The sequence below is a fragment of the Cygnus atratus genome, chromosome 1, assembly GCF_013377495.2.
Source record: "Cygnus atratus isolate AKBS03 ecotype Queensland, Australia chromosome 1, CAtr_DNAZoo_HiC_assembly, whole genome shotgun sequence".
NCBI lineage: Eukaryota > Metazoa > Chordata > Aves > Anseriformes > Anatidae > Cygnus > Cygnus atratus.
In genome coordinates, this window is record NC_066362.1 from 86,518,093 (window position 1) to 86,540,193 (window position 22,101).

The 22,101-nt window shown below is 48.4% G+C and overlaps 2 protein-coding genes and 2 non-coding genes across 14 annotated transcripts in view; 3 read left to right on the forward strand and 1 right to left on the reverse strand.

Moving 5' to 3' along the window:
- RCSD1 (RCSD domain containing 1) overlaps positions 1–11,872 on the forward strand; it is a 34,029-nt gene extending 22,157 nt beyond the window's left edge. For 2 of the 10 annotated variants that reach the window (XM_050708088.1, XM_035540640.1), the window contains 6 exons: positions 1,350–1,457; positions 3,955–4,044; positions 5,294–5,365; positions 6,682–6,885; positions 7,702–8,347; positions 9,327–11,866. In XM_050708088.1, coding sequence (XP_050564045.1) covers positions 1,350–1,457; positions 3,955–4,044; positions 5,294–5,365; positions 6,682–6,885; positions 7,702–8,331 — 1,104 coding nt within the window. In that variant the 3' untranslated portion in view covers positions 8,332–8,347; positions 9,327–11,866. Of the gene's footprint in view, positions 1–843; positions 1,458–3,954; positions 4,045–5,293; positions 5,366–6,681; positions 6,886–7,701; positions 8,616–9,326 lie in introns of those variants that run through there. The other 8 variants (XR_004777753.1, XR_007707701.1, XR_004777752.2 and 5 more) reach the window with 8 other exon arrangements.
- Positions 11,873–12,850: 978 nt separating this feature from the next.
- Positions 12,851–12,922, forward strand: TRNAP-CGG (transfer RNA proline (anticodon CGG)). Its single transcript has one exon. It is a non-coding gene; the product is annotated as a tRNA-Pro (tRNA).
- A 280-nt stretch (positions 12,923–13,202) lies between these two features.
- Positions 13,203–13,274, reverse strand: TRNAP-AGG (transfer RNA proline (anticodon AGG)). The gene has a single exon. It is a non-coding gene; the product is annotated as a tRNA-Pro (tRNA).
- A 2,159-nt stretch (positions 13,275–15,433) lies between these two features.
- MPZL1 (myelin protein zero like 1) overlaps positions 15,434–22,101 on the forward strand; it is a 39,125-nt gene continuing 32,457 nt past the window's right edge. For both annotated transcript variants that reach the window (XM_035540988.2, XM_050710516.1), the window contains exon 1: positions 15,434–15,543. In XM_035540988.2, the coding sequence (XP_035396881.1) occupies positions 15,471–15,543 (73 nt within the window). In that variant the 5' untranslated portion in view covers positions 15,434–15,470. The remainder of the gene's footprint in view (positions 15,544–22,101) is intronic.

A 22,101-nucleotide genomic window follows, 5' to 3' on the forward strand; every position in this document is an offset into this window, starting at 1 on the left:
ACTCCCTTCCCCAGCTTCATCCTTCTTTCCCTCCTACTTCCAGCCAGCCCCTCCTGCCCAGCGTGGAGCTCGCCTGCAGCTGGAAACTGCTCGGCTGTCATTTTTCGTGTGCTGCAAGTTGCCCTGCTGATCTGCCTGCTTCACTGTTTCTTCATTTCCCTGTATCTGCCACTTCCCCTGCCTCTAATTGCTGTAATGAAGGCTGAGAAGAACTGGGGGGAGAGGTGCCAGAAGTTACTGGTAGAAACAGCTCGATATGGCTTTGTGGATGGATGCAGGAAAGCTGGTCAGAAGTGTACGGGAAGTTTTTAAGGGGGGAGATCTAGTCAGGATCCTGGAAACAGGGAATAGCAAACATTGACTCAAGGGAGTCAGTGAACAACAAGTCACACAAGAATTGTGGTGCCGGTTGTGCGTTAATGGTGGTGGTATAGGGAGGGGAGGCGTGAGGCTCCTTTCTGATGGCTCGTAGCCTGGTTTGTTGTTCTGAGGTCTCAGTCTCCAACAAAACAGGGATTGTTGGTTAGATATTCGCAGTTCCTCTGGTTTAGTTTTCACTGCATCAGATATCCAAGAAAAAGAACAAAGATTTCCTTTCATCAGCTTTGATTTCTAGGCTTTGGGCTCCTCTTGCTTGATACAGACATAGCGAAGAAAACACGGTAAATGTGGGATGAGCAGGGCTGTGTGCTGTGGGAAGAGCTGCACCATCCAGTCTCCAGCAACCCTCCCACTTCTCAGCCTGTTCTTGGTCCAGGAGAGGGGAAGCTTCTCTCAGCCCTGGTATTTCCTTCCTCCCGCCCACCCGCCTGAGTATTTCACTGCCATAAAAAGCAGAGCAGCACAGGGACATCCCCAAGCAGATGCTGACTTGATGCGAGGACAGGGAATGGCTTCTCCCAGCAGAACCACTGGAAAAGGAAAGGCACTTGTCACTGGGGCAGCAAAAAGAGGTGGGAGGGCTGAGAAGGTGCATGGGGATGCCATTTATTGCCCAATTCCATCTGTTCACTGCTAGGCAAAGACAGAGAACAGATACTTGGCCTGGAATACTTAGTCTACTTCCAGTGAAAAATACCGAGTGTGGGATTTTCAGCCGGAGATGAAAGGTGCTGCATGAATTACTAGTTTTCTGTGATTCTATTGACCATCTTGGATATTTAAACATGCTGCTATGTCCTGGATTCCCAAACCTTTTGCTCTCAGACTGGATGATTGATGCCAGATGTGAGAAACTCTGCTTTAAATCCTTGCTTACTCTTGAACTTTGTAACACATATGCAGGCTCCTCTCTAGCCTGGTTGCTTTTCCCAGCCTTTGCTCATAACATACTGTTCTTGATTTGTCAGAACAGGCCAACAGAGACCAATTCAGAGGTGGACACGTCAGCATCACCCTCAGTGGCTCAGCTAGCAGGGAAATTCAAAGAGCAAGCAGCCAATATCACTGGAAAAGAGGTAAGGAGCTCTGCAGCCACCGGCAGGTAATGGAGTGGGAAATGAGGCACTTGCCTCTGCCTATAGAAGTGAGAGCCTCAGTGACCTAAGCATAAATCCACATTGATTTTGAAACCCCCAAAAAGCTTTGTCTTGTAGTGCAATGCAAGCTGTGGTAGTATCTTCCATGCGTTGCTGACTTGTGCATGAATATTTTGGTAGAGCCATATGTTCACACTGTAACAGAGATGCTGCAAAGCCAGGTAGGATATGCATATATCCCTAACAGTAGCAGACAGCGAGGCATGTGCTATCTGGGCTGGCTTTTGTGGGCAGGAGGCAGCAATGAAGAAATCAAATAGCTAATTTTGAACCATGGCAAAAGAAGGCAAACACGTAGTATAAAAGCCCGTGGCAGGTCACCAGCCCTTTGTTCACAGAAGGAGAAGGTTTCCTTTGGATATCTCCCTCTGTACAGTTCCAAGACAGAAAGCTGTCTCCTTACTTGCCCTGGTTACCTCTTTGCATGACAACATTTCAGACTCTCTGCCTATCTATGTTATGCCAAAGCTTTATTTTACTGAAAGCACACTATGCCAAGTATCCAACTCACAAGCTGTCTTTCACCAGATAAGCCAAACACTTGAATACCTCTTAGGAAGACAGGAAAGTCAAAGTGTTTATGAATGGATGCTGACATTTTAGGAGAGTCCCCTGTATCACTACACACTTTTTTAGAAGCATTTACGCTTACTGACAGCCCTGTGCAGCCAATGGGTTTAAAACCCCTTTAAAACCAAGCTGTTTCCTTTTGTTGCTCAGCTGATTTCAGTATTGTCGCGGGCTGGGCCTAAGGGGATCCTCCCTGTCACCAGGCCTGTCCTTGGCTGGATGCAGTGGTGACCTCTGTCCTGCAGCGCTGGCATGCCACAGCTTATCAGAGGTCAACACTCGCGTAGCTGGGCCACAGGCTGGGAGTAGCCAATCTCTTCCCAAGCACTATTTTCTTCTTCCCTCCAGTCACCAGTGCACTGCTCCATCCATCCCGTTACAGTCATTTCCTCTTCTTAAGGTATAGGATTTAATTGCACCAAGTCCCTCACTCTTTAGAAGGCAGCAAGTTCCCAGACCTCTCTTGTGTTATCTACAGACCTCTGCTGTTCCCAAGCCCAGGCAGGGTGGAGGGGCCTCACAGTGGGGGAAAAACTCATTTTCTCCAGGGACTGAGGAGGACAAAGTTTCCTGTCTTTTCTCTCCAAGCCATCTGTCACTTCCCCACACGCTTTCTCAGGCTGGCCTCAGATTAATGGCTGCCTGGATGGTCCTTAACCCTTGCTTGACCCGTGCCAGCAAAGGGGAACCTCTGACACATTGCTGTGGCACAATGCAACATTGCATGGTTGCAAAATGGTAGGGTTTCAATAAAAGATGATATTACTGCTTCCTCGTGTGATGTAAGGGGAAGGGCAGGGCTGCTTTTGGCTACTTAGAGATGGAACATTGCCATAGCTGGGTGTAGCACCACCAGATGTTCAGTGAAATCAACTCTACTGGTCCCCCAAAACAGTCAGCTCTAAAGGGCAGATGCCATAATCTGATTTTTCATGTGCCTGCCTGTTAGAAGGTAACAAAATTATCCAAATATCATATTCCTTGATATCCACAATAGTTTCCAAAAATGTATGTTAACAAATAAAAAGTGTGTTAGCAGCTTGGCAGGAGTCTACAAATGTGGCATAATAAAACAGAGACACCTTGTCTTCAAGACCAAGGTAATAGTTATGAAGAAGCAACTGTACAGGTGCTGTGCTACGTGTCCCTTCCTAGTGGGATCTCTGTACTTCGGAGAGCCCAAGGACTTTCAGAAGGAACCGGTGTCCCTGCAGTTTAGTTGCTTTGTTCCTTCTGCCCTGGAGAATGTTTCTTTAGTCAAATATTACAGCTGACACCTTGTCTCTGTGAGCTGCTCTTCTTCATTAGAGAGAATAAACGTGGCTGTAGGGCATGCTGAAAAAGTCAGAATTCCCCTTTTTGCACCTATAATATGTCAGACTTGGAACAGAATGGTCATGAACCAGGTAGGAAGCTGAGATTCATTAAAAACAAGTCTCAGTAATAAGACAGGAAAGAGAACAATGCCAAGCTGTTCCAGTGTGAGGGGGTTTCCAGCAGGGTGCTTTGAAGGTGAAGTTTCTGGGAAGACTTCCCCACCCTCTGCAGTTCAGAAGAGTATCCTGTGCACAAAGCCTGCAGTCTTGTGGTTCACGCTGTGGAAAGAGATGTAGAATACTTTTCCAACACTAGGACTGGGCTTAAGATGCTGTGAGCACAGCTATCGTGCTGGACGCATGCCCATATGTTAATGTCACGTGGTGCCTTTAGATGTTTCCTTGAGGTAAGCTGCGCCCTGCCATCCAAACAGGTCGCTTACAGAGCATGCTCTTCAGTGCTTGAGTTTCACTTCCTTTTTAAAAAAACTAATTTTCCTGCTGCTAAGTCAGTTGCTTTCTTCTCTTAGGTACCACCACATAAGCCAACTCGGAGGAAACCACCATGCTCCCTTCCACTGTATTCCAACAAAACGGAGACAAGCCTCAACAATGAGCAAGTAAGTATCGATTTAGCAGGGGGCAAAGTCTCTGTTCTCTGCAACCTGTTCTCTACTGGGACATGAGCTTGCAGGTAGCGCAGACATCAGGCTGTGCAGCAGAAGACGTCAGTTGTTCAGCATCAAACCTTCCCACAGGTTCTGACTCAGTCAGCTGCAAGCTGCTTCCCACTCCTGTAGCAGGGATATACATCCCATTTCTACTGCTTTTGTTTTTATCCTTAGAGCACTGATGGATCCACCCAGTTGCCACCTTTCATGCATTTTACAGCAGGAACCGCTAGCATTTATTAGCTTTGAACAGCACTTAGCACAGGGGGCTTCTAGTCTGGTTTCTGCTATCAGATGAACACTAGAGGTTTGAATGTAATAGTTCTGCTCTTCATAAAAAACGAGTCATTCATCTAAAGTGAATAGGATTTTTTTTCAGCAATACCTGCAGAATATTGTCTTGAGGTGTCATACATACAGCAACCTCGAATGAGTGGGTCCCAAGAAGCTGGCTGCTACTTCCCAGGGTTTATGCTCAGACGCTTTATAGTCATTTCAGTTGTTCTGTATTTCAAGGTATGAGGTTTAGCCACCAAATTTCACATCATCACCTGCCCTTAACAAAGGGATGATTCTTGGTCCTTATTTTCCGATAGCTACAGACTCTTGTCTCCATGTCAAAGGAGCACAGGCTCTGAAGTCTTAGACTCCTTCATTTTCCTTCAGATCTGAAAAGACCAATATACTTCTCAAAGCAATGGTCTCCGTTTCTCACACTGTGTTCAGCTTTTCAGAGCTCTACCTTTCCGGCCACTTAGATTTTTCCTGTCCAGACTAATTGGATACCCTTTAACTCTGTCAGTCAAATGGAAGCAGAAAGCCTTTACCACCACAAAAAGTTTGTAATGTTTACCAGAGAGGCAGAATTTTAATCTGCCTAGTCCTTAAATAAAACTGAAAGCACCATAGCAGCAGAGCCATAGTGCACCACCTAACTCAGATACTTCAGCCAGAAGGCTCCCTGTTTTCTGAAAAGCAGGATACCTATATGTAGAGCCCTAGGGTGTCTAGAAAACAAAAGGGGAGTGTGGTTAGAAAAGAAGAGGGCAAACTTTTGTGTGAAGACCCTATATGAGGCTTCATTTGCTCCCCTACAAGCACTTGCCACTCATCTCTTCTTAAGTTTTGTGCCTTAGTTGTGTTTCCTTTTTTTCACCTACTTTGCTGTGACCATTTCATGTTTCATATTGTTTTGCAGAAGCCATCTCCAAATGCTTGCCCTATTCCCAAGGTCAAGGTGAAAAGCTCCCCCATGATTGAAAAGCTGCAGGTAAGTCCTGTGAGAGTCCTCATGGCTACCCCAGCAAATCCAAACTTCTTGGCATTTACCAGGGCTACTTCCCTTGTGGGGCAGCCACAAAGGAAGGTGATCCAGGAGCCAAGGGTTAGGTAGGCAGGGCTGCAGCCTCACTGACTAGGGCCCAGTCCCACAATACACAAACAAGGGGGCAGAGCAGGTCTGGAAATGGTAGCCACTCTCAGAAACAGTCCAGCTGTCCTCAGGCACGGCCACCGGCAGGTCAGTGCGTAGAGCAGGCTCACTTGGACCACGTGCGGTGCACGTGGCCAGGCGTGGGCATGGCAGCAGCGCAGCTCAGGGAGCAAGGGCAGCAGCCTCAGTTTAAATGCAGCTCGCAAGCGAAGGTGAGGGAAGCTGTGGCTGAGGCTTCCTCCAGCTCTTTCTCCGCAGCAGTTTAAACAGGTCACTTGCACATCTTGGGGAACTGACCTGGAGCACAGGCAGCTAAAATCCTGGGAGTGGGTGAGCACCCCTGGGGCTCTGGCATTCCCTACCTGTGCCTCGAAGCTCTGTGCTTTCCTTGTCTCGATTCCCCAAGTTATGCAGAAGCACACCCCGTGCTTCTTGCCCTTTCTGTGACTCTTAGTAACACCTGATTCATGCCACTGAGGACAGCTCAGCACTTGATAGCCCATAGATGTGGTGCCCCATCATTGCCAGCTGCCTCTCCTGGCAGCATGTGTGACTTCTGAGCATAATGCCTCCTGGGCACCCTGACACAACGTAGGCCTATTCATAGCAGTGTCCCTGTTAATGCACCCAAGGACATTTGTCTAGAGAACTTAATGACAGGCTACCACAAAGTGCCTTGCCACAGTTAATCACAAACTTGTTTCTTTCCATGGTCTTCTCACTCCTCGTGGTTGTATGGATCATTCAGAAGACCCGCAGACCAGGCTTGAAAGTGTGAAGTCCGCTTGGGCACAAACAGGGATGGTTTAAATCTCAAGGTGATTGCTGGCTGCTTGTTCATACCCTGGCTCAGCCACTGCAGGCTATACTGGCTTGGCGGGGTCACTGGAAAATCCCAAAAGACCTCAGGATGACAAAAGAACTCGTCCTGAGATCCAGCTGTTGGGGAAGGGCAAATGTCCAGTCATAACTGCTCTGCCCGGACTTGTTTGTTGACAGTGTCACCAGGAGAGACCCATAACCAGAAGCTATGTGGGTTATGACAGCTGAGATGTGGTAGCTCCCGTAGCGAGAGCAAGGGTTCCTCCACGTGGTTAATGCATGTATTACACACCGGCGTCACACACACCACTGACGGGGATTTTTCTTTGCAGGCCAACCTGGCTTTTGCCCCAGCTGCTCTGCTGCCGGGAGCATCTCCCAAAAGCCCTGGCCTGAAAGTCATGGTTTCTCCGTTCAGCACCCCTCCCTCAACCCCCAGCAGCCCGGGCACTCAGCCACAGCCTGGTGAAGCAAGCGAGACGCCGGTCAGCTTTGATCAACCCCCCGAAGGCACTCAGCTGCAGTTCTATAACAAGGTAGGGAGTGCACTAGGTCTCCAGCACGGCAGGATGAAGCTTGCTTATCGCCTGGGGATGAGGAGGAAGAGGAGGCCTCAGCCCTCAGTCCTGCTGTAACAGCGCGCATTTGTAGCCAAGGGAGGAGATCTAAGCGCTGGGTTTGGGACAGCCTTTTGGGGTAGTTCTGTGGGTCTTCTCCGCCTACCTGTCCACAGACTTTTGTGGACCAGTGGCTGCAGCAGCCTTCCTGGCCCCCTGACTGTAGGGAAGGGGTGAAGTGGAAGCACTCAGTTGCCTTGGCTCGGCAGTAATTGAGTGGTGGGTAGCTGGGCAGGGAGCACTGTGAGGAGGTGGTGCCATATGCCAGCAAGTGTTGGAGGTGGCCGAGGTGCTGTTTATACAGCCACGGAGAGCAGGACAGTTTGCCAGGTGTTCCACAGAGAGCACAGCACTTAGATGAGGAACTGTAGCCTACATTCCTCAGCCTCATCTGGAGTGCAGACTCCTTCCTCAGCCACCAAACTGCCAGAAGTTGAAGACTTTGAGACATCCCATGTCAGCAACAGCTGCATAATGAAATCAGCGTCTTTGCTTTAGGGTCTAACTTGGACAAGGAGTCACAGTTTAAACTGGGACAATGATCTCCAGCACCAGGTTTACAGAGGGAAAGGAGGTATATTTTAGGGAGCTGCTTAACCTACTAAGTAGTGAACAGGAAAAATGAGGCAACCATTGCAGCAATCAAGTTTCCCCTGGTATTTTCCTCTGTTGTGCTTTCCTGCTTTCCAGTACTGCTCTTTGACTTCTTCAATGTCTGGTTTTCCTACCTTCAAGGTGCGGACGCGGGGATCAATAAAGCGTCGGCCTCCCTCCAGGAGGTTCCGAAGATCTCTGTCTGACTACGGAGACGGGGAAGATATAGGGCTCAACATCTCCTCTCCAGAAAACGGTGCTAAAGAAGACGGGGATGAGGTGTTTGGGAATAAGGGCAAGACAGAAGAGGATGAAACAGGGAACAAAGAGCTAAAGAAACAGGTGGGGACTGATGAGAAGCCCCCATCGAGGAGAGTATCCAGCAGATCAGAAAATGAAGAAAAAGGGGAAAAACAGGCAGAAGAAACGACTCCTTGCAAGAGTAATGCAGGGGATACAGAGGAGAAGGAGGTGTCGCATGGTGCCCCAGGGGAGGAAAACTCACCCCAGCCTCCCTCTGGAGACAAGGAGGAGAAGGTGTGCGAGGGTCCCCAGGGACAAGAGGAGGAAGGCAGTGCCTGTGAACAGGAAAAGGGGGACAAGGAGAAAGAAGGAACCGAAGCGAAAGAGACCAGTGAGAGCACACACACAGAGAAAACGTCAGACACTGAAGAAACACCACTGGCACCTGAACCGCAGCAGGACGCAATGGGTTTAGAGACTGCAAGTGAGCCTTCAGCATCCCCCACACAGGACCAGGGCACAGAGTAATCATGACACGTGTTAGGTAAGTCTGGTCAGCATGAGGACGGCTCCTAAACTACCAGAGGTTTTTGCTTACTAATGAAAAAGGCAAGCGTGGCAGAACATACCAACATTTCTGCTGCTCCCCACACCTCAAGAGCATCAGATCTCAGGCCTGCAGGGTCTTTAAGTCAGGGCATTTAAACAACCAGCCCTCTGGGCTGATGTTACACAGAGAGGAGATGGAGAAGAGGCAAAGATGAAACAAATGATTCTGACTTCAGTGAAATGGAGAAGCTCTCTGATACCAGGTACCTTGCTCAACCGTTGTTTTGAAACAATCTGAAAGCAGAAAACATGTATGCCCCATCCCTGGAGGTGTTGAAGGCCAGGTTGGATGGGGCTTTGGGCAACCTGGTGGGAGGTGTCCCTGCCCATGGCAGCGGGGTTGGAATCAGATGATCTTTCGGGTCCCTTCCAACCCAAACCATTCTGTGATTCTGTGATGTACCAGCTCTGCCATGTATATACTAGCTCAACAAACCTCTCCCTATATATGTATTTATATGTGTGCATGCACACATTGGATATATACATGCATACATATATGTACACTTTATATATACATATATATATGTTTTTAGCCTATTAGCTGTGTCAGCAAAAATAGCGTTTACACACACACACCAGCTTGATGATCAGCCCTGGAAGGAGCCTCTGCAGGCCTTCAACACTTGAAATACAAGAGGATTTCCACTGCCTAAAGCAGGGCTTGTTCCATATAGTTTTGCACTTATTCTCTAGCTACTAATCCTGTAGCCACAGAGGCCTGAGGAAATACCTCGGTTCACGTCAACGGCTGCCTGTCCTCTCTTCAAATGCCTCCTTGGTTGCACAAGGAGTGACTGAAGGAAGCAATCTAGCATGGAACCTACCAAAGCACCCCCAAGACTCCCCACCCACTTATTTACTAAGAACTCTGATTATTTTTCATAATTTCCTTACTTTTTCCTTCTCAAAAGGACATACCCAATCAGGACACAGAAGATGATGTGTGAACAGGAGCCATCTAACCCAATCAAGGTTGAAGCCACTGGAAAACCTTCGGTGGCAGGAGACGAGTAGAATATGGATATCCCCTGAGGTCCAGACTGATCCCAGCGCTGAGTGGCTGCTCGCTGGCTCTGTGCTTTGCACCATTGTGACAGTCAGAACAAGAGACTGGCTTACAATTGCTTCAGAAGTCAAAACTGAGGTGCTGGCTGATGTCCCTGGGTGACTGCTGGGGACTGAGAGACCTGATGTGTCCTGTCCTGGACCCAACGGCCACCGCCACTCCTGGGCCCTCTCTTCCTTATTCCTGCTGAGCTCCAAAATGTCATTTTCTTCTCCCCTGCATTGGTCTTGGATGAAGTTCATCAGCTACATACATATGTGTATGGTGCCTTTTAAGTAGCTTCTTTTGAAATATTTTGGGTTTTCAAACTTCAGTAAATAATGTTTTAACAGTAGGAAAAAAAAAAGTATGTTTTCTCCATGTATGCTGTATGGCAGACAATGTGAATCCTAAATATGGGGAAGACTCTTAGGAAATTGTTCGTAAAGCATAAAATGCTTTCAAAGTGGGGGTTGAGCTGGCTAATCTGTGAAACGCGCAGTCATGGTAGGCAATTTTTGTGTGCTTCAACTTTGGCACAGAAAAGATGTGCTGTGTAGGTCAGTAGGGCATGTTCTCTTACCCAACTCTGTGCTCCAGTCCTGATTTAGAAAGGCTGCCTGTCTGTCCATCTGTTTTTCTTCCAGGCCCTGTCCCAACTTTTGATTCTCTTTTGAAACTTTGAGTGTGTAACCACTTAGTGCCATTTGTGACAGAAAGCGTCCTGGCTTACTAGAAACAGCCAGTTAATTTTATTTAATCAAAGAGGAGACCTTAGATGGCTGAGCTGGTTCAAGTCATGTGGCCAGTCTGTATATGAACGGGTGGGGGACAGACAGCCAGTCCCTCATGAGAACGTCAGATTGGCATCGTATTGGATTTGTGTTCACTCTTGGAGTGCTAGTTAAGTCATGGGACTAACGTTTGTTAAGGTGAAAAAGCTTCTCCACTTAGAGAACATGAAATCAGGGAAAGAAAACAGGCCTTTACCCACCTGGCTTCCTGACTAGTGCTTGAAGCTGTGTCTGTATTACTGAATACAAAGCTGCTGTGCCTCAGGGCTGTGGGGCTCATGTCCACAGAGCTTAGGCGTAGCCCCTCTGCAGCAGCCTGCCTTGGGGACAGCTGGCCAGCAGTGCCCAAGGCCGAGCCACGGAGTCAGCCAGCTGTCAGGGCTGTGAACAGTTCGGGGCCAGTCACCCAGAATTCAGCAGTACGGACACAGCTGTAGAGACCAAAGACAAGAGTCAGGAAGCTCCTCTTCATCTTTCACAAAGATCCTCCTAGCAAACGTCAAGCTGAACAGAGTTGGAGGCTTGTGTTGTCCCTGTCCCTATGAGCAGGCACAAGCATTTTACACAACACAGCCCGCATCCTTCCTAGACTGGGCTCTGAAGCATGGCACTGTTACAAAACCCATGGTTTTGGGGGATATCCCCTTTCTGTTCACCAGCTCTACAGTCACAAAGAGAAGCCTCTATGCCCTGCCTTTTCTCTTCCCAGGTGAGAGCGCCCGTTGAGAGCCAGCAGTGTTGCCCCTGACGCGTAGAAGAGGCTTGTTGGCAAACATGACCCCCACATCCTTTTGAGCCATGTTGTGGAGTATTGTTGCCTTTGGATCTCTTTTAATCTGTTTGTTAAAGCTTGTGTTCCAGGGCAGGCTGCAATCATTCGCTGTAACCTGTTTCCTCTCTCAGCAGAATGTCCCACCTGGATGTGAGTGATTGTGCCTTACTGTATATATCGATACATGTGTGCCTGTTTAGAGAATGTGTCCCTAGCAAGGGAGTGGAAATCTGAGGGAGAAACAGAAGAAATAAACGGTGGAATAAAAACAAAACAAAATCTCTGTGTTTCCTCCTGGGGAATGTAGGAGCCTGAGGAAGGATGAGGAGAGCTGGCAACAGCAGATAAAAGAGAGGAGGGATTCCCACTGCCATTGTAGCAGTTTAACATTAAATTTTTAATTTAATTTGTGGTATTTTTACTTCTGGGGAACAGCAATAACCAACGTGCTTAATCCACAAAGGAGGATGTCCTCTGGGGGAGCAGTAACACTGGAGACTGCCACACTCTCTGTCCCAGTTCCACAGACATCTAGGAGCAGAAGAAAGCAAATGCCATTTCTCCAACAGCATTGTAGTTCAGGGGAAGCACAAAAAAAAAAACAACCACAAGGCAACATACAGTGATCCTTCCTGTGAGATTTCCGAGCTTCTGGCAATCGACAGAGTAGACTTTCTGTGCCAGGAGTTGCTTCACCATCTTCATTCTTGACAGCTTCACAAGTTGCTGGAAAAAAAAGACACCCGTTTCTCAGCTGTAGGCATCCACATGTGCTTCTAGCGGTGATGTTAACACAGGCTGCACACAAACCTCACCCCTGTACAAGCCAAGTGAGAGCAATTTTAGAAAAAAAAAAAAAAAAACACACAAAAAACAACTCTTTGGCCAGTACCATGACATTGCAAATGCAGAAGGTACCTGTAGACAAGTGTCCCTGCCCCATCCCTACCACCAGGAAATGTGGGCTTGGGCCCGTAAATGGCAGCGCTGTCCTCTGTCCACAAGGTGTAGAGTCAGAAAGCTTTGAAATGGAGACCACAGCGTGGCTCAGCGTGCTGAGCGGGGACACCTCTTCAGACCCAGAGACATCTGCCAAATTCCTCGGGCAGGAATATTTAATGCCCGTGGTAGGGACAGTAATGGTTGAATACGCAAAATGCTGACATATTTTCTTTAATTCCTTTGGTGTAGGTTAAAAGAAAGTAAAAGCACAAACTTTCCTGGCCAGAAGACCTGTAAACTGTGGGCGTAGAAATGGAAAATAGAGCAGAAATGAGCAAAAAAGTGGAGAAAGGAAAAAAGCACAACAGCGAGGAGACCGCCGCAGCTGTGGTGTCATTTTTATGGTTATTCTGTGACCGGACTACGTTTAAACCACAGCACGGCCCTGAGGAAAGAGCGGGTGGGCTGCCGCCACGACCCCCTGCCCCACGCAGCGGGGCGAGGGGCGACGCCGTCTGCCTGTCCGTCCGTCCGTCGGTCCGTCTGTCGGTCCGCCCGGCCGCCTGAGGAGAGCGCAAGCCGCCCCCCCGCGCCGGGTAATGGCGCAGTCCGCCCAACGGCTCGGCGGCGGCCGGCGGGTTGGAACCACAGCCGTTCGGGGGCGGTGCGGGCAGGCAGGCGGGGACGTTCCGCGTTTCCCCCTCCCTTCCGCGGGGAACGAGCCGCGCAGTGGCCGCCTCCGCAGCGACGGTGCGGGGGGAACAGAACCGAGCCGAGCCGAGCCGTCTCGTCACGGCGGCGGCTGCTCGTAGGGGCAGCCATCGGCAGGCGGGTTGGGCGGGAAGAGTGAAGTGCGGAGCTGGGGGAGAGGCAATGCAGAGCGGCTCGTTGGTCTAGGGGTATGATTCTCGCTTCGGGTGCGAGAGGTCCCGGGTTCAAATCCCGGACGAGCCCTCGGAGGAAGGCGGCTGTCAGGGCCCGTTCCGTTTTGCTCCGTTTTGCTGCCGCCGCCCGCAGCTTTTGCTGCAGCCGCGGGCTCGGCGGAGGGGCGCGGCGGGGAGAAGAGGAGGGGGCGAGAGGGGCGCCACCGCCGCGCTACCGTCCCTGCTGCGGCTGGGGGACGCGTCTCGGCTGGTCACCGCCGGTTTGCGAGCTGCGTGCCGCCGCCCGTCCGACGAAGTGACGGTTAGGCACGGAGGGATTGAAAAATAAAGGGAAGTGTGAAGTAAAAACCGGGCTCGTCCGGGATTTGAACCCGGGACCTCTCGCACCCTAAGCGAGAATCATACCCCTAGACCAACGAGCCGACGTAATGTGGCTTTCCTCCTCATTCCACACGAAGCCGCGCGGTGGAGGCGCCGCGACCGTTCAGCGGCCGCCTCGAGCGCTCTCCCGCGCCCTGCTCCCCGGAGCTCCCTGGGGTGCCCGTGAGGGGATGGGTGTCACTGCCGGGCTCGTGGGGCTCATGGAGCGTGCTGCTCTACACGCGAGGCACGTCCCTCGTTACCAGGACCTTGCTTCCTTACAGTAACAGGCTCTAACCAGGCTCCAGGCTTCAAGTTTTTCTATGTTACAAGAGACTGGGAGAAAGCTAGGAGGGAGAGACAGGAAAAATAATTGCTTTCATCTTACAGACTTTCTGCGTACCAAGATTATTGGGCATACTTGTGGTTCAGGTTGTTCCTTCACATCAGTTCAGCACTGCAATAGCTAATCAGCAGCACCTTTTTCCTCTGTGTTTTTCTCACAACACTTAGCCTCACACAGCGGGTGATACAAACCGTTCTTAATTGAACGACAGAAAAATACTTACAAATCTTTTCAAGTATCATATGTAATTACCATGCTGCTGCCAGCTCTTGAGTCTTGAATGAACCACTACATTTCTATCTAATCAGAGAAAACAAATGTAGCACGAGCTGCCAGCCACAATTTCTGCCTTCAACTTGCAGAGGAAAAGGAATGCCGTGAGAGACACCCAATACTAACTTCTACAAACAGAGCCTGTTCCCTCTGTCCCTCATTTTGTTACTCTGTTGCTGTTTCAAAATCACTGTGTTGGGTGGTTTTTTAATTGGATATATAAAATTTGTATTTGTTATAGAAAATCAGTCTGAATATATCTACTCTTTCTCCTAGAAGATGTTATCCTTATTTATTTATTTATTTATTTATTTATTTGGTATGATAATCCTGTTTGTTGTCTGTCAAGTAAACTAGGGCATCCTCCAAAATATCAGGATAAGGAGGGTCTGAGTTTTTAACCTAAAAAGTAACCATGAAAAAAAAATGATTTAACCTCTTCCCTATGATAAAAATTTTTAATTTATTATTATTTTTTTTTAGATCTTCCTTTTGTGACAAGCAGGAACAAACAAGACAAAAAATATTTTCTGTCTGTAGTGGAACTGAATGCTGGCTTTACAGCATGTGAGAAAGCTGAGAAACCAACAGGGCAACCCTGCAGCAGCCTGCCAGGAGTTTGCTGTCTGTGCTGATCCCTGTCTGGGCAGCCCTGCTCTGTCACCGCTGCTTGGCTGACCTTGCAGGGAATGGATGCAGTGGGAAGAAGGGTAACACACAGACACACATACAGACAGAGAAAATGAGTTTGTTGCCAGCTAAATGAGCTGAATTACTGAGAAATTTGATAAATACCAATGTTATCAATGGACAGGGAGTGGAATTGCATAGCCAGAGGGAAAGAGGACTGCAGCACTTACACCTTTAATTGGGTTATTTTGTCGTGGAGATTAAGTGCTGAGGAATTGTGTAATTCTTGCTTCAGTGCAGAGCTTGTAGGCCTATATTGAACAGTTTACACTGAGAAGTGCTCCCAGTTCTTTTTGTCACAACCTTAACAGTAACATGTCACAACCTTAATAGTCTTGTCACGGCGTAGAAATGCAATACGTGCTCCTCAGGACAAACCGAGCTTCCTCTAGCACCTCACTTTGTCTCCTGAAAATAGCAGAAGACATTATTTCAGTCATTACGGTCTGAAAAAAAAAATAATCTTCAGATTAGCTGGCTTGGAAAAACGCCTAGACAGGCCAAGGTTGGGCTGTTTAGGGGACCCTGTATATGTATATATATACATACACACACACACATGTATATACGTATATATGTATACATATATATATATACATATATATTTAGCTGTGAAGGTAAGGAGTGAACTTCGGGTGCCTGGCTCTGTCACAGCCCCCCGCCGTGCCACACAGCAGCCCCGTCCCCGGGCAGGTGCCGGCCGGCGGCAGGGAGCGCTGCCCCCACAGCGGCTCGGGCCGCCCCGACCAGGCTCGGGGGGCGGGACCGCGCGGCGCCTCTCCGGATAGGGCGCCCAAGCTTTGACGGACCGCCCCGCCGACCAATCCCCGCGGGAGGAGCCGATGGGGCCGCGGGAGGTGTGCGCGAGTGGCAGCGGCGCGGCCCTATCCCGGCGACGGGAGGGGGCGGTGAAGCGGCAGGGGGCGGGGCGGCGGGCCGGGGGCGGACAATGGGGGCGCGGGGAGGTGGCAGGAGGAAAATGGCAGCGGGCTGGCTGCTGGCCGCCGCCGCGCTGGCCGCCGGTGGGTGCCCGAGATGGCGGCCGGGGGGCGACGGGGGGGGGGCCGGCGGGGCGAGGTCCAGCGGGGCGAGGTCCAGCGGGGGTCGTGCTGCGGAGCGGGGCAGGGGCTGAGCGGGCGGCGGCGGGGCGAGCCTCGGGCACGCAGGGGGCTGGAGCCGGGGCTGCCCCGGGGGGAGGCTGCGGGCACGCAGCGCAGGCAGGGCGCGGTGCCCGCGTGTGGTGGCAGCGAGCCGCCGTCCCCGCCCTGTGCGCCGCGGGGGTCGGAGCGGGGCGCGGCGCGGCGGGGAGGCCGCGGGGCCTCTTCGTCGAGGGGTGACCGGCAGCTGGGGTGACCGGCGGGGAGAGCACCCTGCGGTGCGTCGGGTGAGGTGTGCGGGTGGAGGAACGGGCGCTTCGTTTGGGCTGATGCAATTGTGCCTGGTAGGAAGGGAGAGCGGGTGCCAGGCTGGTATTGGAGGGGTAGAGAGGCAGGAATGCCGATTTACTTCGCTTTGGCGTGCTCTGCTGTAGGGCGAGCAGTTCCACGTCTGCCACGTAATTCTGAGATGGAAGTACACAACTTTCCCCGAGTAGCCCTGTGTGTGTGTGTGTGTGTGTGTGTGTAGGTGCCAGGCAGGGACTGGTGGTGCGTGTGTCACTTGGACGTGGCTTTGTCAGGCAATACTCGCTTTGCGCAGCAAGCTAATAGCAACCATTACAGAAGCCCGATGGCTTCTCAGTTCGCATCTCGGGATAAGTCTGTCTGGGAACAGCTATGATAAGGACCTTTGCCCAGTGGTGTATGAAACTTCAGACTTCTTCTTTCCAAATAGTATTGTTCTTTGGATTACTTCAGACTTCTGTATTTTGCAGTAAGCATAAGTAGAGATTGCTAAGGCTTGCTGTTTACCTTTAGAGGCAGCTGAATATTTAGAATGAAGTGGGTAAATAAGGCGTATGCGTAGCTTACTGTAAAACTAGGTTTTTTGAAAGTAAACATGGAGACAAGAGAAAGAAGGGTGCATACTTCCCCGACCACAACAAAAGGTACAACTACAGTCACGCTATGGGAAGCTAGGAGTAGAAGATTGCTCTGCAGTGCACCAAATACGTGGTACAGTGTAACCAAACACAGTTTCTTAAAAACAAGCAAAGCTAGGAGACTCTTTTGAAAGAGACCCTCCGTAGGGTGGGTGATGCAAGATTACCATTTAAAGGAATAAATGGGTGGTAAAAGCACTATTTTATCTGTATTGAACTGTGACTCTGTTCCCGTCCCTAAAACTGTTGAATTTTTTGAACTCCAAATCAGAAGTTGCTCCCATGTTGGCTTTTTCTTTCCATGCTTACACTACACACACTTAATCCTCCTGTCTTCTTTGGAAAGGCCCCCTTTTTTTTTCTTTTCTGTGTATATGGATTTGGCACAAGGCTTACGTCTTTACATGGGAATAAGCAACTACAGTGCAGGCTCTTCACTCTACTTGCAAGTGCAAGGTAACTTGGTGACCAGTAAGGAAAAGATGGCCTTCTCTAGAGTTTAAGGTTGTGAGCAGTCATCTGTAATGCTCTGCCTTTCAACTTGTACGTGTTGCTTCAATTCCTCCCATTTTTCAAGGTTCCCCTTTCTGTTCCCCCTTCCTTGTGCTGGAGTTTCATCTAATAAGAAGATGAGAAATGAAAAACTGCCAAGCAAGTGGAAAGGCAGAAGCAGCGTTTTCGGAGGGCCGTTGCCACTCAGTTGCTCAGATGTGATGTGTGGTTGGGTAATGTGCTGCATAGTTTAGCTGCTGTGGTTTGTGGCTCTTCTGCTTTTTGATGGCCTTGATGGCAGACCCATTTGCTGTGGCCAGTAGTCTGCAGCGAGACAGAAATGTTACTAAGTGGGATGTGTTGTGCAGGCCTGGTTTAACCATCACAGTCTGTTTTGTCAGGCAGGTAATCGTTGCTCCGTAGCTTAAAATCTGTTATCTGTATTTAGCTTATTTCCTTGTGCACGACTGCACGCATGCATTAGGAGTTTGTCTTGCTTGCGCTCAGTCATCTGAAGACCTGAATACTCCGTTTACTTGTAAGAACAAGGAATCACTCCCAAATGCAGTACTTGTGATCCTGTGGATGTTTGTGCCATGAGTAGTTAATCTAGGTTGTCTCATAGGGTGGGTGAGCCTTGCGCAGCTAGTTACAGTATCAGGAAAAGAGATTGTCTGAGTTCGTAAGCCATGTAAGTAATCACTTAGTGAGATTGCATCTGTCTTTAACACAAGGGTGGTGCCTGATTGCTTCCAAAACTTTTAAAGAAAGTCTAGACATAACCAAAAAGAATATTATTGATGTTTCTACTCATCTTTCTGATGCCAACCACGCTGATCTTCTTTCTCCCTCTATCTTATTACCCTGTTTTACCCACTCACGCACGTACACAGATGCACATACACACAGGTCAGTGTAACAAGCAGAGAAGTATTGGGATGTTAAATACTTCAAGCGTGTATTATGGTTCTCAGTTTACTTGCACGTTTCAGTTGCTGCTTGAAATGTTTCATGAAAATAACATTTTGAGTCAGGGTTGCAGTGCTCCCTTCGTGTTTGTGACAGGTTTAGTCAGGATTGCCGTGCTCACCCAGTCAGAAGCAGTTAGTTCTTTTAAACTGGTGCTGTAGGTAGGAAGACTTCCTTGCCTGCAGCACTTCAGTGGTTTCTGCAGAGGGAAGAGATAAGGTAGAAAAACTCTTCCCTCTACCAGTTGGGCCGGGGTGGGACTGCTGCTCAGGTTACCTTGTAGCAGCAGCGAGTTCTTGAGTAAGTTGAAAAGAATGTAGCTTAATAGTTTGGTGATAAAATACGGCTGGTAAAATGCCTAGGTCCTTCCTGAGCCCAGCCTCCCAACACTCCTGTACCTCTGGGTAAGAAGTGAAGCTTTGCGTGCTGTCTGAGTCACAGTGGATCGAGGAATGCATTCAGCAGCTATTCCACTTGTGGCCTTGTCTCATCCTGACTGCGAGTAGTAGGCTGTGAGCGTCCTGTGCACCGTACGGGGTACTGGCAGTCTGCATGGGAGACCAGAGGAGTGAAACCTGGTTTTACAAGCCAGGCATCCTGTCGTGTTTAACTTGAAAGAATTTTTGAGTAGTTTCTGAAGAATTATTATCTGACTAGAGAGGTACTATATAGGTCATCGTGAAGTCATCTGTTAGCACCCATAGTGGGGGTGCTCTGAGTGATTTGATATGTGATGTGGTTTGATCACATAAGATGTGTGTGACTCTTTCCACCACCTACATTAACTGACAAAAATGTAAACAGTCTTGTATGCAAAAATAATAATAATAATAAAAAAATCCTCTTTGAATTATTGAATGCTATCTCAAGGTACCCTAGGAATAAATGAAAGCAGGAAGCTCTGATTATGAAAATGTTTACGTCGTTATAGTTGGCTTTGAGGTTTTTGCTTATCTTCATTACTTGGCTGATCTGGGTTTAGTAAGACCCCGCATATTAGTGATTAGTGTGATGGAAAGGATGCTGAAGACTTGTGTAAGAGACAGCTGTGGCAGGAAAGGACAAGACGTACTGAACTGATGGGGCAAATCTAGTTGCAGTGATTTGCTCTTATCTCAAGACAACAGTTATTTAAGAGAGCAAGTGTTTACTCAGAATAGAGTTTAGCAGCAAGCTATAACCATAGCACGAGTGCTGTGGATGTGCATTTCAGGGCAGGGTTAACGTCAGTGCTGTTTTCTGAGCTAGTTGACAGACGACCCTGCAGTCCTGCAATTCCCCTTATTTCCACTGATTCTTCCTCACCCCCATGGCTTTGAAGTGGCCGGATCGTTCTGATCCTTGTCCTAAAGATGCCACTTTCTGTAGATGGTTACATCAAGGAACTTGTGTATTGTTCCCTGTTGCTGCTGTGTCTTCCAGTTCCTGCATTTGTGTTTAACTGTTGAGATAGATGTTTCCAGTTTGTGCTGGCTGCTAGGTTTTGGCTTGAAGTGCGTAAGGAAAACAGGAAGGCTGGTTGTCTTGTGAACTTTTACTTCAAATCCTGCACAAATTGTTTTGCAGTATGCTTGCGATGCTTAATACACATAATATTAAGGGGACTTCAGGGAGCTTGCTCCAAAATGTTGGTTACAGCCTTCCTCCAGTATTTGGAAGCAGATTAGGGGGCTGATCCTTGAGTGGGGTAAAGCACTGGGCTGTGCAGCACTTGCGTGGGAGGTGGCACTTTACTAAGTACTTGCACTTCAGGATATGGGGGCAAATGAGGGTAGTTTTATTTCAGATAGGCAACATAGCTAGTGGAGGAGATCTTATCTTCAGTTGTCCATTTGCCATCTGTTACAACTTCTAGTAATTTGTTCTTGTAATCTGCTTAAGTGAAAGATGGCAAACGAGGCTCCTTCTTGGTAATAAATTCTATAAAGCTGTACAAGCACCAGGACTGTTAAGATCCAACTCGTTAACGTGCCTTGGAGTTTTCTGATTGCTTGACTCTTCCAGTGTGGAAGCTGAAGAGATGATGGCTGCGTGGAGATGCCGCATACCCTGCTGCCTGACACAGTGAGCATGGGCGTGGACGAAGGTGCTGCCCTAATTGGGAGGGGTGTCTATAGAAATGAGCTGAGTTTGCTGTAGAGTTTGCCACAAGGAAGGCCATCGATGCTTCTTCAGAACGAGAAGCCTGCCTGGGAAGAGGCGGCTGAGCGGCTGCTAGTCACTCATTCCTGACCTTGTGCAGCTGTTGCCCAAACGTGGGGTACAGTGGATTGGGCTAGGCTGCTGGTCTGGTTTTAAAAAAAAAAACAATAATGGAAGAGGTGTGTGCTCTTTTGAACGTGGATTAGTTCCTGGTCAGATTCATCTGGTTATGTTGTAAGTGGGCATGGGAGCTATTTCAATTGGCACCACCACTGACAAATTCTTGTGAGCAAGAATTACTTTGAAATACATTACACGGGCTCTCCCTTTTGGTTTTGTGGCTGCGCTGCTGCATGTTATAGCTAGTTATGAGCTGACTGAGTTTGCTACCAGGTCTGGTTAGCAAGTAAATGAAAGATTAGTGAGAGCAAGCATCAGTGAAGCAGTAAGGGATATAGTCCTCAAAGAGCTTCACGTTTGCTTGAGCTGCTGAAGTAAGTCTCTGGTCACACCAGAACAGATTGGCCTTGTGACCCCTCTAGCTGAGGAGGGTAATCATTTGGATAACTTAATTTTACCTGTATGTATCTCATACTCACTCTGTTAAGGGATGGAATTTTATTTAATGGCTTTAATCTCATCCCTCTGTATGCCAGCGGGAAAAACAACATCTCTGTTTGCCTTTGAGGCTGGTGAAAACACCAATGACTAGTGTAAAAATGTTACTAATACTTCGAATGATTCGAAGTATCTTCTGCAAATGTTTTTGGTGTCTTATAGATCTGTTGTCACTGAGCTGATTGCAACTTTGTGGGTTGATATTTGTAAGAATAATAAAAACACACAACTTCTTGGGTCTGGTTGATGCTGTGCCTTTGCACTGTGTCTTCTTGTAAAATCTGCATATCCACATCCCTGAATTTTTTTTGTCTCCAGCTTCTGACCCTTAATGCTCTAATTTCTTTAGTAGACTTTGTGGCAGTTTTAGTGGATTGCTGTGATCATCCCAGGAAATGTTTATGATGGTGGGATGTTTTCTTCAATACCTGTGCCACATGTTGAGCATATGTGCTCAGCTTCTCTCAGTTCTTTAGTTAAACAAGCTTAAAGATATTCTTCAATGTAGGAGAAAATTGTTGTTTCAAGGAGACTCTTTTAAGGTGTGCTCTCTATCGTCGCCCTTCTTTAGTCGTAATTCTTATTTTCATGAATCTTTCCCTGTGCCCAGGAGTAATCTGCCGTGCTTGCTGGTAGCTGTGTCAGTATCCCATGATTAGAAGTAAATCAGTTGTTATCAGCAATTCCAGCTACCCTTTGCTCTTTGAGTGAGTTTACTTGTCACTTTGGGTTTTTAATTCTTTCAGTTTGACTTTGTCAACAAGAACTGTTTACATGAATTTGAACTCTTGTAAACTTGGTCATGGAAGGAAAACCACTTAAGGCTGTGGAATGGAAAAGTGCAGTGTCTGGTTTGGAAAGTACCTGAGCTGTTGATTGGTGTCCCGGTCTCCGGCATAGGCAGAGAAGTATTGCCTTGTGATCCCTGGGGAAAAAGCATTAGAACAGTGCTAGATGTTATCAGCTTCTAGACTAAATAAGCATCTGCCCAAACCTGACATATGACTGATTCTTTAAGTGGGGCATGAGGCAACAATAACGCTTGTTCGAGGATCTCTGTGCCTTCACAAGTCTCGCAGTTTTATGCTTTCCAGGTTGAGGGACAGATACACCAGTTAAATGTTTTCCTCCGGATAGAACAAGAAAGCAATGGCCTAGCTTGCAGGGGAGCTCAGGCGTTCTCTGCTCTTTCTCGTGTGTGCTCCTCACTGCTTGTTAAAAGCATTGACCAGGGATGTAAACCTCACACAAGTTCTGCTGTACATCGGCAGAACAACGGGCAGACTTGCCTAAGGTGGAGAAGACTACGTGAAAAACT